Raw genomic sequence first — 17,303 nt, 5'->3', positions numbered from 1 at the left:
TTGCCATGAGGATGTTCTCGGATGAGATTAACATTTAAATTGGTAGACTGGGAGGGCAGACAGCAGAAGCAAGAAGAACTACAATCCTGCAGCCTGTGGAACAAAACCCACATTCACAGAAATACAAGATGAAAAGGCAGAGGGCTATGTACCAGATGAAGGAACAAGATAAAACCCCAGAAAAACAACTAAATGAAATGGAGATAGGCAATCTTCCAGAAAAAGAATTCAGAATAATGATAGTGAAGATGATCCAGGACCTCGGAAAAAGAATGGAGGCAAAGATTGAGAAGATGCAAGAAACGTTTAACAAAGATCCAGAAGAATTAAAGAACAAACAAACAGAGATGAACAATACAATAACTGAAATGGAAACTACACTAGAAGGAATCAATAGCAGAATAACTGAGGCAGAAGAACGGGTAAGTGACCTGGAAGACAGAATGGTGGAATTCACTGCTGTGGAACAGAATAAAGAAGAAAGAATGAAAAGAAATGAAGACAGCCTTAGAAACCTCTGGGAAGACATTAAATGCAACAATATTCGCATTATAGGGGTCCCAGAAGGAGAAGAGAGAGAGAAAGGACTCGAGAAAATATTTGAAGCGATTATAATCGAAAACCTCTCTAACATGGGAAAGGAAATAGCCACCCAAGACCAGGAAGCGCAGAGAGTCCCATACAGGATAAACCCAAGGAGAAACACGCTGAGACACATAGTAATCAATTTGGCAAAAATTAAAGATGAAGGAAAATTATTGAGAGCAACAAGGGAAAAACAACAAATAACATACAAGGGAACTCCCATAAGGCTAACAGCTGATTTCTCAGCAGAAACTCTGCAAGCCAGAGGGAGTGGCATGATATACTTAAAGTGATGAAAGGGAAGAAAAGGGAAGAACATACAAACAAGATTACTGTACCAAGCAAGGATCTCATTCAGATTCATTGGATAAATCAAAAGCTTTACAGACAGGCAAAAGCTAAGAGAAGTCAACACCACCAAACCAGCTCTACAGCAAATGCTAAAGGAACTTCTCTAAGTGGGAAACACAAGAGAAGAAAACGACCTACAAAAACAAACCCAAAACAATTAAGAAAATGGTCATAGGAACGTACATATTGATAATTACCTTAAACGTGAATGGATTAATGCTCCAACCAAAAGACACAGGCTTGCTGAATGGATACAAAAACAAGACCCATATATATGCTGTCTACAAGAGACCCACTTCAGACCTAGGGACACATACAGACTGAAAGTGAGGGGACGGAAAAAGATATTCCATGCAAATGGAAATCAAAAGAAAGCTGGAGTAGCAATACTCATATCAGGTAAAATAGACTTTAAAATAATGTTACAAGAGACAAGGAAGGACACTGCATAATGATCAAGGGATCAATCCAAGATGAAGATATAACAATGATAAATATATATGCACCCAACATAGGAGCACCTCAATACATAAGGCAACTGCTAACAGCTCTAAAAGAGGAAATCGACAGTAAAACAATAATAGTGGGGGACTTTAACACCTCAATTACACCAATGGACAGATCATCCAAACAGAAAATTAATAAGGAAACACAAGCTTTAAATGACACAATAGACCAGATAGATGTAATTGATATTTATAGGACATTCCATCCAAAAACAGCAGATTACATTTTCTTCTCAAGTGCGCACGGAACATTCTCCAGGATAGATCACATCTTGGATCACAAATCAAGCCTCAGTAAATTTAAGAAAATTGAAATCATATCAAGCATCTTTTCTGACCACAATGCTAAGAGATTAGAAATGAATTACAGGGAAAAAAATGTAAAAAACACAAACACACGGAGGCCAAACAATATATTACTAAATAACCAAGAGATCACTGAAGAAATCAAAGAGGAAATCAAAAAATACCTAGAGACAAATAACAATGAAAACACGACCTTCCAAAACCTATGGGATGCATCAAAAGCAGTTCTAAGAGGGAAGTTTATAGCTATACAAGCCTACCTCAAGAAACAAGAAAATTCTCAAAAAACAATCTAACCTTACACCTAAAGGAACTAGAGAAAGAAGAACAAACAAAACCCAAAGTTAGCAGAAGGAAAGAAATCATAAAGGTCAGAGCAGAGCTAAATGAAATAGAAACAAAGAAAACAGTAGCAAAGATCAATAAAACCAAAAGCTGGTTCTTTGAGAAGATAAACAAAATTGATAAACCATTAGCCAGAATCATCAAGAAAATGAGGGAGAGGAGTCAAATCAATAAAATTAGAAATGAAAAAGGAGAAGTTACAACAGACACCACAGAAATACAAAGCATCCTAAGAGACTACTACAAGCAACTCTATGCCAATAAAATGGACAACCTGGAAGCAATGGATAAATTCTTAGAAAGGTGTAACCTTCCAAGACTGAACCAGGAAGAAATAGAAAATATGAACAGACCAATCACAAGTAATGAAATTGAAGCTGTGATTAAAAATCTTCCAACAAACGAAAGTCCAGGACCAGATGGCTTCACAGGTGAATTCTATCAAGCATTTAGAGAAGAGCTAACACCCATCCTTCTCAAACTCTTCCAAAAAATTGCAGAAGAAGGAACACTCCCAAACTCATTCTATAAGGCCACCATCACCCTGATACCAAAACCAGACAAAGATACTACAAAAAAAGAAAATTACAGACCAGTATCACTGATGAATATAGATGCAAAAATCCTCAACAAAATACTAACAAACAGAATCCAACAACACATTAAAAGGATTATACACCATGATCAAGTGGGATTTATCCCAGAGTCGCAAGGATTCTTCAATATACGCAAATCAATCAATGTGATACACCATATTAACAAATTGAAGAATAAAAACCATATGATCATCTCAATAGATGCAGAAAAAGCTTTTGACAGAATTCAACACCCATTTATGATAAAAACTCTCCAGGAAGTGGGCATACAGGGAACCTACTTCAACATAATAAAGGCCATATATGACAAACCCACAGCAAACATCATTCTCAATGGTGAAAAATTGAAAGCATTGCCTCAAGATCAGGAACAAGACAAGGATGTCCACTCTCACCACTATTATTCAACATAGTTTTGGAAGTTTTAGCCACGGCAATCAGAGAAGAAAAAGAAATAAAAGGAACACAAATTGGGAAAGAAGTAAAACTGTCACTGTTTGCAGATGACATGATACTATACATAGAGAATCCTAAAGATGCCACCAGAAAACTACTAAAGCTAATCAATTAATTTGGTAAAGTTGCAGGATACAAAATTAATGCACAGAAATCTCTTGCATTTCTGTACACTAATGATGAAAAATCTAAAAGAGAAGTTAAGGAAACACTCCCATTTACCACTGCAACAAAAAGAATAAAATACCTAGGAATAAACCTACCTAGGGAGACAAGAGACCTGTATGCAGAAAACTATAAGACACTGATGAAAGAAATTAAAGATGATACCAACAGATGGAGAGATATACCATGTTGTTGGACTGGAAGAATCAATATTGTGAAAACGACTATACTACACAAAGCAATCTACAGATTCAATGCAATCCCCATCAAATTAGCAATGGCGTTTTGTATGGAACTAGAACAAAAAGTCTTAAAATTTGTATGGAGACACAAAAGACCCCGAATAGCCAAAGCAGTCTTGAGGGTAGAAAACGGAGCTGGAGGAATCAGACTCCCTGACTTCAGACTATATTAAAAAGCTACAGTAATCAAGACAATATGGTACTGGCCCCAAAACATAAATATAGATCAATGGAACAGGATAGAAAGCCCAGAGATAAACCCATGCACCTATGATCAAGTAATCTGTGACAAAGGAGGCAAGGATATACAATGGAGAAAAGACAGTCTCTTCAATAAGTGTTGCTGGGAAAACTGGACAGCTACATGTAAAAGAATGAAATTAGAACACTCCCTAACACCATACACACAAAAAACTCCAAATGGATTAGAGACCTAAATGTAAGACTGGGCTCTGTAAAACTCTTAGAGGAAAACATCGGAAGAACACTCTTTGACATAAATCACAGCAAGATATCCTTTGATCCACCTCCTAGAGTCATGGAAATAAAAACAAAAGTAGACAAATGGGACGTAATGAAACTTAAAAGCTTTTGCACGGCAAAGTAAACCATAAACCAGACGAAAAGACAACCCTCAGAATGGGAAAATATTTGCAAGTGAATCATCGGACAAAGGATTAATTTCCAAAATATATAAACAGCTCATGCAGCTCAATATTAAAAAAAAACAAACAACCCAATCCAAAAATCGGCAGAAGACCTAAATAGACATTCTCCAGAGAAGACATACAGATGGCCAAGAAGCACATGAAAAGCTGCTTAACATCACTAATTATTAGAGACATGCAAATCAAAACTACAATGAGGTATCACCTCATACCAGTTAGAATGGACATCATCAGAAAATCTGCAAACAACAAATGCTGGGGAGGGTGTGGAGAAAAGGGAACCCTCTTGCACTCTTGGTGGGAATGTAGATTGATACAGCCACTATGGAGAACAGTATGGAGGTTCCTTAAAGAGCTAAAAATAGAATTAACATATGACCCAGCAATCCCACTACTGGGCATATACCCAGAGAAAGCCATAATTCCAAAAGACACATGCACCCCAATGTTCATTGCAGCACTATTTACAATAGCCAGGTCATGGAAGCAACCTAAATGCCCATTGACAGACGAATGGATAAAGAAGATTGGTACATATATACAATGGAATATTACTCAGCCATAAAAAGGAATGAAATTGTGTCATTTGTAGATATGTGGATGGATCTAGAGACTGTCATACAGAGTGAAATAAGTCAGAAAGAGAAAAACAAATATCGTATATTAATGCATATATGTGGAACCTAGAAAATGGTACAGATGAACTGGTTTGCCGAGCAGAAATTGAGACTCAGAAGTAGAGAAAAATCATATGGACACCAAGAGGGGAAAGTGGCAGGAGGTGGGGGTTGTGGTGTGATGAATTGGGAGATTGGGATTGACATGTATACACTGATGTGTATAAAATGGATGACTAATAAGGAAAAAAAAACATAAAAAAAAATTGGTAGACTGAGTAAAGCAGATTGCCCTCTCATGTGGGTGGGCCTCATCCAATCAGTTGAAGGACTGAATAGGACAAAAAGACTGATCCTTTCCTGAGTATGAGAGAATTCCTACTGCTTGAATTCTTTTGTACTGGAACATTGGTTTTGTCCTGCCTTTGAACTCAAAGTGAAACATCAGCTTTTCCTGGGTCTCAGCCTGCCAACTTTTGGACTGGAACTACACCATCAGTTCTCCTGGGTCTCCAGCTTGTTGACTTACCCTGAAGACCTTGAGACTTTTTAGCTTCCTTAACTTGTATGGACCAGTTTCTTACTCCTTAATCTCTCTCTCTCTCTTTCTCTATATGTAGTTTCCTAATATATTCATATATGTATATTTCATATATGTATTTCCTATTGGTTCTGTTTCTGTGGAGCACCGTGACTAATACAGAAGCTCTTAATGTAAACTTAGCCAAGGCCAAAATAAATTATTTCTGAAATGTGCATCTTAAAAAATTCCAGTTAAGAAATGGCAAAAATTCAAAGCAAAGCCCCCTCCCTGAATGTATCATTTATCAATGGAGAAAGTTAATATCTATCACATAAAGTTGTTGGGAGCTCAAATTAGGTGGCATAAGACAAAACATTGAGTAAACTGCTAAACAAATATTTCTTATTAATTATAACTTTCACCTGAAGTAACTCATGAATGTTGATGGCCTTAGAAGAAAGAGCCCAACTAAATGTGGAAAATGTGGTCTTGAAAACTGGAAGACCACCACCCCCAAAAACATACTACAAATATGTACCCACACCATGAATATGCTCATTACACACACACACACACACACACACACACACACACACACAGAAATCAACACATACAGACCTGTTTTGAGGAAAAATAATAAAGCTGACAAACTGTTAAACATTTTTATTGTGCAGACTTATAACTTTACAGGACATGCAGGATAAAAAAGTGTAAAATATCAGTAAGCATATAAAATTTCAGCTGTCTTTTGGACCAGCACTTGATTTGTACAAGGGACTAAGCATCTATATAGAACAGACATGTCTTGGGATACACAGTTTACAGATTGAATCACAAAGCAATTTCCCAAGTGATTTTCCTCATATAAAGATAAAAATATCTTTGCACTTAAAAATATTTCAGTATAGTACATTTTCAGTTATGTACACAGTTTAAAAGTAAAACTATGTCCATGCCAGTGTCTGTTTTAAATGCAAAAAACCTAAGTAGGTAACAGGTTGGCAATTAAAGTGTCAGGAGAACTGGAAGAGGCCAAAAAACAAACAAACAAACAAAAAAACAAGCAGAATTCCAACAGTTGTATGGAAATAAAAATAAAAGCATAACTGAAGGTTAAAAATAAAGTCCCCCTGGGAAGAATCTTAATATGAGCAGGAGGAATAAAAAGCTTTTTGATGTACCAGGCAGCTTTCTGTATGACTCAGGTTTACAGGTAAAATTCCTCAGTTTGAGTTCAGAAGAATTTGAATTTATTCCAGCAAAATTACCTCAATCTTTTATTACTGCCTCCTCCCCCATCTTCTCTCTGAGCAAAGTGATGCTTGGATTAGGTCCAAAGCTCCTGGCAGGGGGAGGGGCCATGTGTCACAGCATTACAGACAGTTGCAAGTGCTTTACTTTGAAGAGGTCACATTTGCAACAACTCTGACAGTCTCACACAATGGCCTCCATTTTATGAGCCCTTCCCCAGAGGCCCACTGATCAGCTGAAAAGGGAACACAATGTTCAGCCACTAAACCACCCCAGTGATGGATTAGTTTGGAGTCAGGAAAGCGTGATTATTCTTGAAAATAAACGAAGCTGAATAGACATGCTGACCTCATTCAGCTGGTGAGAGACGGGGACAGTTGGCTTCTACTCCTGCCAGCCCAGAGAGGGCTTGGCCCCATTTATCCACCTTAATTCGTTTAATGGGGCTGATGTGGACCATACTCGATATGGGTAAAGATGTTGTGTCAAGTGCAGACATGAACTTCATCTGATTCTGTATCTCAGAGTCAGAAACAAGTGTGAAGAACTAGGTAATGGATTTTTCTAATTTTGGTCTTCAGGGAGGCTGCTGACCTAATGAAAGTTGGTGAGGTGGACCCTATTTGAAAAGGAAAACCTGAAGAACAGGAAGGCACTTAGGTGTCACCATCTATATAACAAATATTCAGGCACAGAAAGTATCACAGGTTAAAATTTCAGGAGAGTAAGGCATTAGTCGGATCATGTGCAGATTATATTTTCTAACTTGATAAAGATCACTAGATTCCACTGGATCATTAAAGTGAATGGCAGCAATTCACTAACAGTTCAGAGGGAAGAGTTGTTTGAAAACTGCCCACATACCTGTACACTCAATGGCAATAGCCTGGAATTCTTCCCTTACCATAAAATGATCAACATTTTAGAATAGGCAGTTGAGGTTGTTAGTTCTTTTTTTTTTTTCTCCTCCTCAGTTCTTCATATTTCTCTCAAATTATCTTTCAACGATAGGCTCATATCTCAGCCAATAAAACAATGATCCAAATGTAAGGAAAATATTTTAAGTGGGTTTTAAAAATTCATACCCCCCCAAAAATAGAAGACATAGCTCAGAAGAGACAAATAAAAGTTATGAAAACTGAGTGATTTCTTTGCTCTGAACCAAGAAAATTCATTCATATATTGTTGCTAACAACTTGAAATTGGCACCAAGAAAATTAAAAGGGAAAAAAAGAATCGGATATACTTCTATCCTTGAAATGTCATTTATATTTCTTTCTGCGTGTTGATGTGGATATTGCTGAATATTTTGCCAATAGACTCAAATAGCGGGTCACAGAAGGCGTGGACGTAGATGGAATAGACACGGCTGATGCACTGAATCTCAATCAAGAAACTCTTAATGCACGGTACAACTGCCCAGATGTGCAGAAAAGAGAGAATGGCAAAGTAAATGCCCCAGATGAGTGCCATTGGGATGCCAAAGAGGGCAGACAGCAAACGGTAAAACCAGTACTTCGTCACAGTGAAGGTGGTGAAGCTGGCCTTCCAGATGCCATCGAAACTGTGTGTCCCTTCTGGTTCTGCAATCACATCTTCAAAATCAATCTAAAAGGAAGAAGTGACAGAACATGAGCATGAAATAGAAGAAGAAAAGAAAAAAAAAACATTTCTGAGTATGCATAAATATATATTAGCTTTTATGTACAGGTTCTGTGTAAGATGCTAAAAGGCACCCAGCAGCATAAGCCTCGCTTGGAATTTGTAGGAAATTCAGAGATTTGGGCCCCACAAAAATCCCTAGGAGTGGCATCAAGGAGATTTTCTAACATGTCCTCCAGGTGCTTCTTTGCTGTGTGAAAGGTTGAAAACTGCTGCTCTGAGGGAAACTAAATGGATATGATAAAATTCCTGCCTTCAAGTAAAACCCAGCAACATGGATAAGTATACATGGCACTCAATAAAATGTAAATGACATGACCTAAGTTAATTGACTCCAAGACAACTACACACACAATGTTAAATGGTAGTTAGTTCATAACTGATTATCAACTCTTCAAACATTCAACTGGTAGAATATCTTCAGGAAATTCGATCATCGTGAGCTCTGAGGATTCAAGAAGTCTTCGTGGGGTGGTGGGACCTGAGCAGGGATTGGAAAATGGAGTATGATTTGGAAAGGAAGGAAGAAGGCATCTTGAAAATGCAGTGAGCAAGGCCCCAGGAACAAGGAAGGATGATACAGTGAGTGTCACAGGCAGATAGACCTGTGTGGCCACGGCTGGAAAGATGGGTTGAGGCCAGATTCAATTTTATTTTATATACAGTGGGGGTCTATTGAAGATGTTGGAGTGGAGGAATACAGCCACAATCAATGCAATCATTTATCAACATGAATTTGATATCAGTGTCCAGCCTGAGAAAAAAGGAAGAGACTCAAGGCAGAGAGATTCTTGCTGTATCTCAAGTTTGAGATGGTAGGGCCAAAACTGGAATAGGCCATGAAAAAGAAAAAAGAAAAGAATAAATAATGAATTTCAGGATGTTAAAGGAAGAATCCACAGGACTTAATTACTTCAAGGATAGGGAGAGAGAAAAGCCTAAGGTGAGCTTTGAGCTTTGAGCTTCAGGTTTTCCTGCTAGAGAGAGCAGAGGTGACATTAAAAGCAAGAAGAAAATTAGGAAGGCAGTTAAGAAAATGTTAAGAGAGAACTTAATTTTTGAATTGAGCAAACAGTAAGGTTTTGAATAAGGACAGATGCAAACATCAGTGATCCACACCTGTACTAGTCCCTTTTGGTGGCCACTAGGAAGTAATCAAATGAGTTTGCAGTCACATAGCACTTAATAGTTACCAAGTGCTTCTACATGCATTGTCTCCATGTGATCTGGGATTTCAAACCAATCTGGGAAGGTAGGTTGTCATTTTACAAAAGAAGATACTTAGGTTTAGAGAGGTGAAGGTGACTTGCTGAAATCAAACACAAAGCAATGGTGGGGACAGAATGCAAACTTGGCCCCTTTCCCAAATAGCGTTCTCTCCCACAGTATGTGTTCACTTAAGCAATTAATTCCCAGGAGCTTTTATCCCTCTGGAAGGATTATATAGACTAAACTGAAGCATAGGGTAAAAAAATTACCACCAAAAGAATAGGACAGAGCCAGCTTAACTGCTTGGTGGTGGCAGCAATATGAAGGGATCTAATGTAGTTTGAAATCCAAACAAGTTGATGACTGCTAGCAGCAATCCAGCTAATCTCAGGATTAGGGAATTAGGACTTGGGTGACTCCATGGAGCCTCTCAGTGCCAAGGAGCCACTTTTGATTCAACACAACAAAACCTCTTTCGTAGAAAGTACATAATACTTACCAATAGTTAAGGTTTATTTTCTAGAACATTCTGTTTCTTGATCTGTTGTCCAATGTCCTAAGAATATGTAATATATAAAAATGGTATGTCCACAATTATCTAAATGAAGCTAAGTAAATTTATTGTTGTTCTAATGTTTTCTTTCTTCATTTAGATCTAGACTCAGAAGTAAACATTTACCTGTGTGTTTTCAAAGGCTGTTCTAAATATGTGGCAAGTCAGATCAGTCCTTTAATGAAGTTTCTGTGCAGTTTACTTGTCTACTGTGGGGTTTTGCTCAGATAATGCATTTTCCTAGAGCTATTAAAAATAAAGCCCTGCTGTTTTCCTTCATCCAACTGAAAGGTACCCAAAGAATTGAGTATTTTTTAAAGATGACCTTATTTTGTAAGAGGATTTGGTGAAGTCAGAATGAATGCGCTAGAGCAGGTGTTCTTAATCTGAGTCAAAGGATGGGCAGTGTTGGTCCACGAATGCCCTGAAGTGGGTGCATACATTTTGAATGTACAATAGAAAAGGGTCCATTGCTTTTTCTTAGAAAATAGTCTATTACCAAAGAAGGCTGGTAAGCACTTTATGGGAACAGAGGATTCCTATCTCTTTACAGAACAGAATTTAAGCACGTCTGACTAGAGATTCTTTTCCAAGGGAATGGATAGTTACTAACATTTGTTGATTGGCTATCATGATCAAACACTGTTCTCATTTAACTTACAGCAACTCTGTAATTTATTATTCCCATTTCATAGAAAAATGTAAGGTTTAATAAGTTGTCCAGGTAAATAAGAGGTGGATTTGAATTTCTAATCTGGTTTGAAAGATACCGACTCTTTCTTCAATACCACATTGCTTAAAAAAATATTTTTCAAATTTTCTCTAAGACGATTATAGTATTTCATAATTAAATGGTACATTAACAAAAAAGAGTTTATTGAATTTAACCCTTTGGTAACTGTAAGAATTCCCACAGTGTGGTCTCTGAGGAGCGTGTTACGATGAGGTCATACACATATATACACAATTGGTCCTTAGTGAAGATCTATGAACATATGCATGTGTGTAAGATTTCTCAATGATAAGTTAATTTTTCTAAACATAAATATAAATGCTTTTTTCAATGAATATTTTAGAAATTCTTAAGCTTTATTTTAACTTGCTTTGATTATTTCAAAGCAAGTTTAGTGTTTCTTAATGCTTTCCAGAAACTGCAGTGAGCATGATTTATTTATCCTCAAATATCCAAGTAAATTTAGAGCAGGTCTCCAGGGGTGGACAGCAACATGACAAAACTAACATGTTATATAAATATATTCAGTTAGTTGCTGCTTTAGTCTTAAAAACTTTAAGTGGCTTAAAATAATATTAAAAGTAGAACCAATTAGATGCAGCTGAGAAAAAAAAAAGGCAGGTTAAGGAAACACAATGAAGCCAGAAATAATGTTTCGTTTCTCTCCACCTCCATTTCTGCAGCAGTAATAGTAATAGGTTTTTGTGAAGAGAACATGAGAAAATTTATGCAAAGTGCTTAGCATGGGGATAGAGCATTGCAATACAGTAAATGCTTAATAAATGGCATTAAAAAAGTACTTGCTCTGGGTGACTAAGCTTTTTAATTGCAATAAGAGAAACTATCAGCTGAAAAGTATATGGTGGCTGTGAATTCAAACCTCATCAATGCTTCAAAAGAGCTAACTTCCATCTGTAATCATCTTTAACACAACCCTCTGAGATGCGTGCTCTTATTCTCATTTTACATATGAGGCTACTGTGGGAGGTTAAGAAATTACCCAAGGACACAAGGATGATAAGTGGCAAAACTGGAACTTGTCCTACCCCAAGTTTGACCTTTTTCTGCTTATGTATCCCTAGGACTATAAGCTCTTCCAGTAGCCTTAATTCGCTTAATTTTCACCCATATAGATATGCTTTCTAAAACATTCACATTTTGATTATTAAAGGAATTACTCTTGTTAATGTTTCCATTTTAAGTTAGGACATCTAGTAACTAGGATGTTTTGCATTTTTGGTACTGATTGAATTTCCATGGCCCTGAACATTATGTTCTCACAATCCTGGGCACCTAGCCAAGGACTCTTTCTAAATGGCAGATAAGGAAACTGAGGCACGATTTAAATGGGCCAGGCATTCTCAAGGTCCCAAGTGAATCAGTGGAAAGGCTGAAATTAGAACTGTAACTTCCTGATTCCCAGGCCTAGATCCAGCCCTGCCCTCCACATAATTTCCCTAGGAACTTACATCTCTCTCCCCAGGTCCCTTCTCTGCCTACCCCATTCATATCTCTAGGTCTCCTGTAAGTCTCTCACTGTCTTCTAAGACATAGACTTGAAATGTATCTCTGTGTGAGGTTAGGAGAAGTGTCCTTTTCTCAACACTAATACAGACATTTCTGTACATTTATCTAGGGTGAAGAAAACTGGAGGGAATATTTTGAAAAATATCCTTATTGTACATTTTGATATGTATTCATAATGCACTGAACCCAACAAAGTTCTGTTAGTAATCAGTCATTCCATCTAAAGGTAGTTCACAATTCCATCCGTCAAAGCATAGTTGCTTTAGCAGATTCATAGGTATTTAAAGCTGAAGGAATCCTTAAAGAAAAGGAGTCCCATTTGAGATAGAGAAATCGATGGGCAAAGCTGTCAGATGACTGGATCAAGAATACTTTCCCACTTAATGGCAGGCACAGGATTGGAATTCAGACTTAGAAACTCTCCTAGGCTCTTCCACAGCTGTCTGCTGTCACCATACATCCTCAATCATCTGAATGCTACATTCTGTAGTCAATGTAAAAGGCAGCTAGGCTTGTATGTGAATTTGAACATCACTGAATGAATGATGATGCCTGTTTCTGACAATCTCCAGTGTGCTCATCGTTCACATGCATCATTGGTTTGATTTTATCCCTTATCAAAGCTGTCACTCTGGCGTCCCGTTCCCTCAGGGATATGCTCCTCTTATCCCTCTATAGGAGGGCAGGTCTTGCTCAGAGCAGAACTTTATCTGCTCACCTAGATTTGGAGCAGAACAGCAGTTAGAGATTTGCTTTTAAACAAACACAAAAACCAAGACATGCAGGTGCCATTTAGTTTCTTAGAATGGGATGCCTCAGATGAGGTTGAACAGCTTCTCCAAGAACTGATTTTCTGTTCTGTGATCTATGGAACAAGTTGCACCTCTGGCCCGAATCATTATGCAGACTGCAAGATCAAAGACATAAATATGCTTCAGTGATATTTCTGTGTCTCAATAGATGCTTTATAAGGAGTCAACAGTTTATATAACTAGATTTTTATAAATGACATTAAATACTTTTGTGCAACATTGACTTATGATGCTATAATTTTGGAAATGTAAGTTAACAAAAATCTATCAGCAGATGTTCAAGAAAAGCAATCTGTCTCATTGTGTTTTAATAATAGCTGGCTAATACAGTAAGTCTCAGAAGATTTCATCTTGTTAAATGTATGCAATGGAAATATTTAAAAAACATTTTATATGTACACAGGATTAAAAAACCATGGGGTCATTTTTTGTCTCAAAATTTGGACATTTTATTTATGAATAAGGAATTTTCAAGAAGGAAACTTTAAGTATATTTGAGATTTAACAAGCAATGATGCTTGCCTTGTCTGTTTCTGTGGGAAAATATCTTTTTAGACTTTTGTCAAAATTGTGAAAAAAATCACAAAATTGTGATTGTATTGGATATAAGGAGCACATAAATAATAACAAACAAGATGTTTACAGAAGATGTGTGTTGCCTGCTCTAAATCCACAGTCCCACTTCTCTGCCAAGTGAATCTCCGTTTATTCAGGTCTTGGAAATAATTCTTTTATCTCAGAGTTAAGTTATAGTTGGTTATAGACTTGCCAGGGTAATCTTAGTCTCCTTGGTGAGTGGTCAGTTTAGAGTAGACATGTGACCCAATTCTGGCCAATGAGATCTAAGTAGAAGTCTGCTGGGCAAGACTTCCAGGAAAGCTTTATCTTCCTTATGAAAAGAAGCAGAGATATATGGTGTGGCCCTTTGCCCCTTTCATCCTACTTAGAAAATGATGTATTGCCTTAGTGTAGAGAAGTCATCTTGTGATCATGAGGTGACATGTATAATTAAGAGAATAGAAGATGCTGCTTTTGCTATTACCGAACTACTGAAACAATGCCAGTAGCTGTCTGCCTCTAGACTTCTCCTTATGCTCTTATTTTTAAGCCACAGCTCTTCAGATTTTCTATTACCTATAGCAGAGAGCATTCTTAAGTGATATAGTAACTAACACTCTTTCCTATTGTTGGCATAGTAGGTGTACAGCTCCTCATATAGAAACCTGAATTCAACTAATAACCTCAAAATATCTTTTCAACACTACTAGACTCTACCCCCAGAATGTACTCCTTAACCTGTATCAGAAGAGTTTGTTTTACATTAACATTTAGTTTTAGCAAAGTGTAAGTAGGATGATAAATTGACTATGAAAAAGCAAATTCATGTATTCTGTGATAGCATCTAAGATGACTCCCAGTGGTCCCCCCTCCCCCACTTCTTGGTATTCATGCTTCGTGTAACACCCTCCCCTTTAGTGTGGGCTGGATTTATTGATTTGCTTCTAAATAGTAAAATGTGGCAAAAGTGATGGGGTGGTCACTTCCAAGATTAGGTTACAAAAGACCATGGCATCATCTTGCTTCCTTTCTTGCTCTCTTGCTTGCTTGCTCTGCTGGAAGCCAGCTGCCATGTTGTGAGCGGCCCTATGGAGAGGTCTGTGTGGAAGTTAACTGAGGGAGAACTCTAGCCAACAGCCACTGAAAAACTGAGTCCTCAATCCAGCAGCCTGGGAGGAACTGAATCCTACCATTGGCCATGCGAGTGAGCTTGGAAATGGGTCTTCTCCTAGTCGGGCTTTGAGATGACGCCAGCCCTGTCCCCTGGACTGCAGCCTGTGAGAGGCCCTGAACCAGAACTACTCGGCTAAGTCACACTTGGATTTCTGACACACTGTTAGATGGTAAATATTTGTTGTTCTAAGCTACTAAATTTGGGGGTCATTTGTTATGCAGCTAGAGATGACTAAAACAAACCATCTTTATTTTGATGATCATGTTCTATTTTCTATTACATTGCTCTTTTTTCTGTTAGATAATTTAATTTTTAAGCTTATAGAAAAATGTATATAATGAATGTACATAAATATCCTGGAATTTGGTCCTGGAGCAAAGTCTAGAAATATATGAGAAGGAAATGCAGCATTTTCAACTTTCTACAATTCATATCAAACTGAATATTAGAAAAGTTTTAGGCAATTGATAGTGCTATCAGCGCATATCCATAAAGTGCTTGGCTTTCTACCCAGATATGCACCAAGGACTAAGAGCTAGCTCCACCTGGAAGACGCATCACTGAATCTTGACTTCTGAATATAATGTCTTGAATGCACCAGCACAGGGGTAGTGTTGCAAAAGAATCAACTGGAGGGAGGATGCTTGTTAAAATGCAGATGCTCAGGCCCATTTCAGACTCAGATCACACTCTCTGGGTTGGGGCCTGGGGAATCTTATGCAAATGATTCCTAGCGAATGACACATCCATTTGGATTTAGTGACAACTTCTTTTTGTTGCCGATACTCTTTCCCCTCCATGCCTGGAAGCCCTAGTCTGCTTCCTGCTTCTTTCTGGAAACTCCTCATGTGCTGGCTGGCATCTGGAAGTTGATGGATAATGAATGAATGGAAATTCTCTTGAAAAGCTATTCCTAATTTAAACCTATAAATATTTATTATTGGACAAGGATGAATGACTACTATTTATTATGAAAAACACAAAAACTGGCAATAGAAATCCTGATTTATTTTTCATGACTCTAAACCCAGTATAAACAAATGAATGTTTTAAAAATCAAATACGTACTTCTAAAATCCTAACACATGAACCAAACCCACACATTCAGAAGGAGGGTTGAGACTAATTTCAAACTCCCCTCAGTGTTCTCTCACATATTTCCAACATGTTGAACAGCCTTTGAAGTCGGTGAAATAAATGTTGTCCATGAGTGTGTGGGTGTAGAGAGGGCTGAGAACCAGCACAATTAAATGTTACCAGAACACAGGAACTTTGCTCTAATGCCTATGTGTTTTCTCAGGGGCAAAGGCAAAATACCCATTTGTTTACTGGGCTGAACTAGCACCACTGTAGGAAAAAAGCTGCAGTGTTCTTCCAGCCCCGATTGAAAAGAGGAGGCCTGGACTGTATTCTTAATGCTTATGATTGCTTGGATTTCCAGAGGATCCACACACGGTCCTAGGAAAAATGTAAACCTGGGGTGGGAACATTGAAGTGTTCTTGGGCTGCTTTGGGGTAGCAGGTGCTAGGCAACTTCACCTTGTGGGAGAGCACAGGATTGCCTGAAGGGAGAGGGCTGCATTACTAACCAGGGTTTCAAGCTGAAAGAGGACAGAAAGGTGGGTATATACCTACCTCTGAGTGAGAGAAGAGGGCTGGGTGTAGAAAGAGGGGTGCAGAGGGGACCTGCAGTCCCTGGCCTGGGCCTCTAGCTGGGACCCTTGAGTGTCTCTCTTTGGATTGACCTCCCTGTTGTTGCTTCTCAGACATTACAGAGACCTCAGAATAATGATATTTTATACATATAGTGTCCTATTTCACTCATCTGCTTCTCTTCACAAACTTGTGAAGTTCTAGGTTATCTTCATAACAAGAAAGGAAAATAGTCTTTTATTTCCCCAATAAGGAAAGGTCACTTAACTAATAAATGAATGGATCAAACCAGGACCTAGGGTAGGTCTGTATCTGTTGTACCCATCTTGGTATCCTCCACAATTCCTAGTAGTACTATGCACACATTAATTAGCAAATATTCCTTCAATATGTATAATATTTTAAAGGAGCTATAAATGTCCATTGAAAGAATGTAGGCATACATTAACTATCATATTATCTACTATGAATTCTTTTCCAATTTCACAAGTGCACTTTTATTTATCGATATTTTTGGTATCCCATTTTATTAAAAGAGATGTTCTTTTCACCATAGCTCTATAATACCACGATCTGATCAAAATGAAGTGTAGGGTTGGTTATCATTTAAGTTACTTGAATGCCATGGAAAGCCTACAGAGGAGGGGGCAATTCAAACTCAGAAGTCTTCAGCTTTAAGGAAGAATGATTTAGAAAATATTGGTTAAAGCATGTTGTTGCTTTGTTGGGTTTTGCCTCAATGATCTGAATAACTACAGTTGTGTAGATCTGGCCCCAAAGCAGGGGGCACGCACTGGAGTTTGTTGAGGAG

At 37.8% G+C, this 17,303-nt stretch overlaps 1 protein-coding gene across 2 annotated transcripts in view; it reads right to left on the bottom strand.

Annotated features, from left to right (window-relative positions):
- Positions 1-6,008: 6,008 nt before the first annotated feature.
- Positions 6,009-17,303, bottom strand: part of CAV1 (caveolin 1) — a 33,577-nt gene continuing 22,282 nt past the window's right edge. For both annotated transcript variants that reach the window (XM_033863170.2, XM_033863171.2), the window contains exon 3: positions 6,009-8,219. In XM_033863170.2, the coding sequence (XP_033719061.1) occupies positions 7,878-8,219 (342 nt within the window). In that variant the 3' untranslated portion in view covers positions 6,009-7,877. The remainder of the gene's footprint in view (positions 8,220-17,303) is intronic.

This window comes from Tursiops truncatus, chromosome 9 (assembly GCF_011762595.2).
Source record: "Tursiops truncatus isolate mTurTru1 chromosome 9, mTurTru1.mat.Y, whole genome shotgun sequence".
NCBI classification, from domain to species: domain Eukaryota; kingdom Metazoa; phylum Chordata; class Mammalia; order Artiodactyla; family Delphinidae; genus Tursiops; species Tursiops truncatus.
This window is presented reverse-complemented; position numbering and strand designations above follow the sequence as displayed.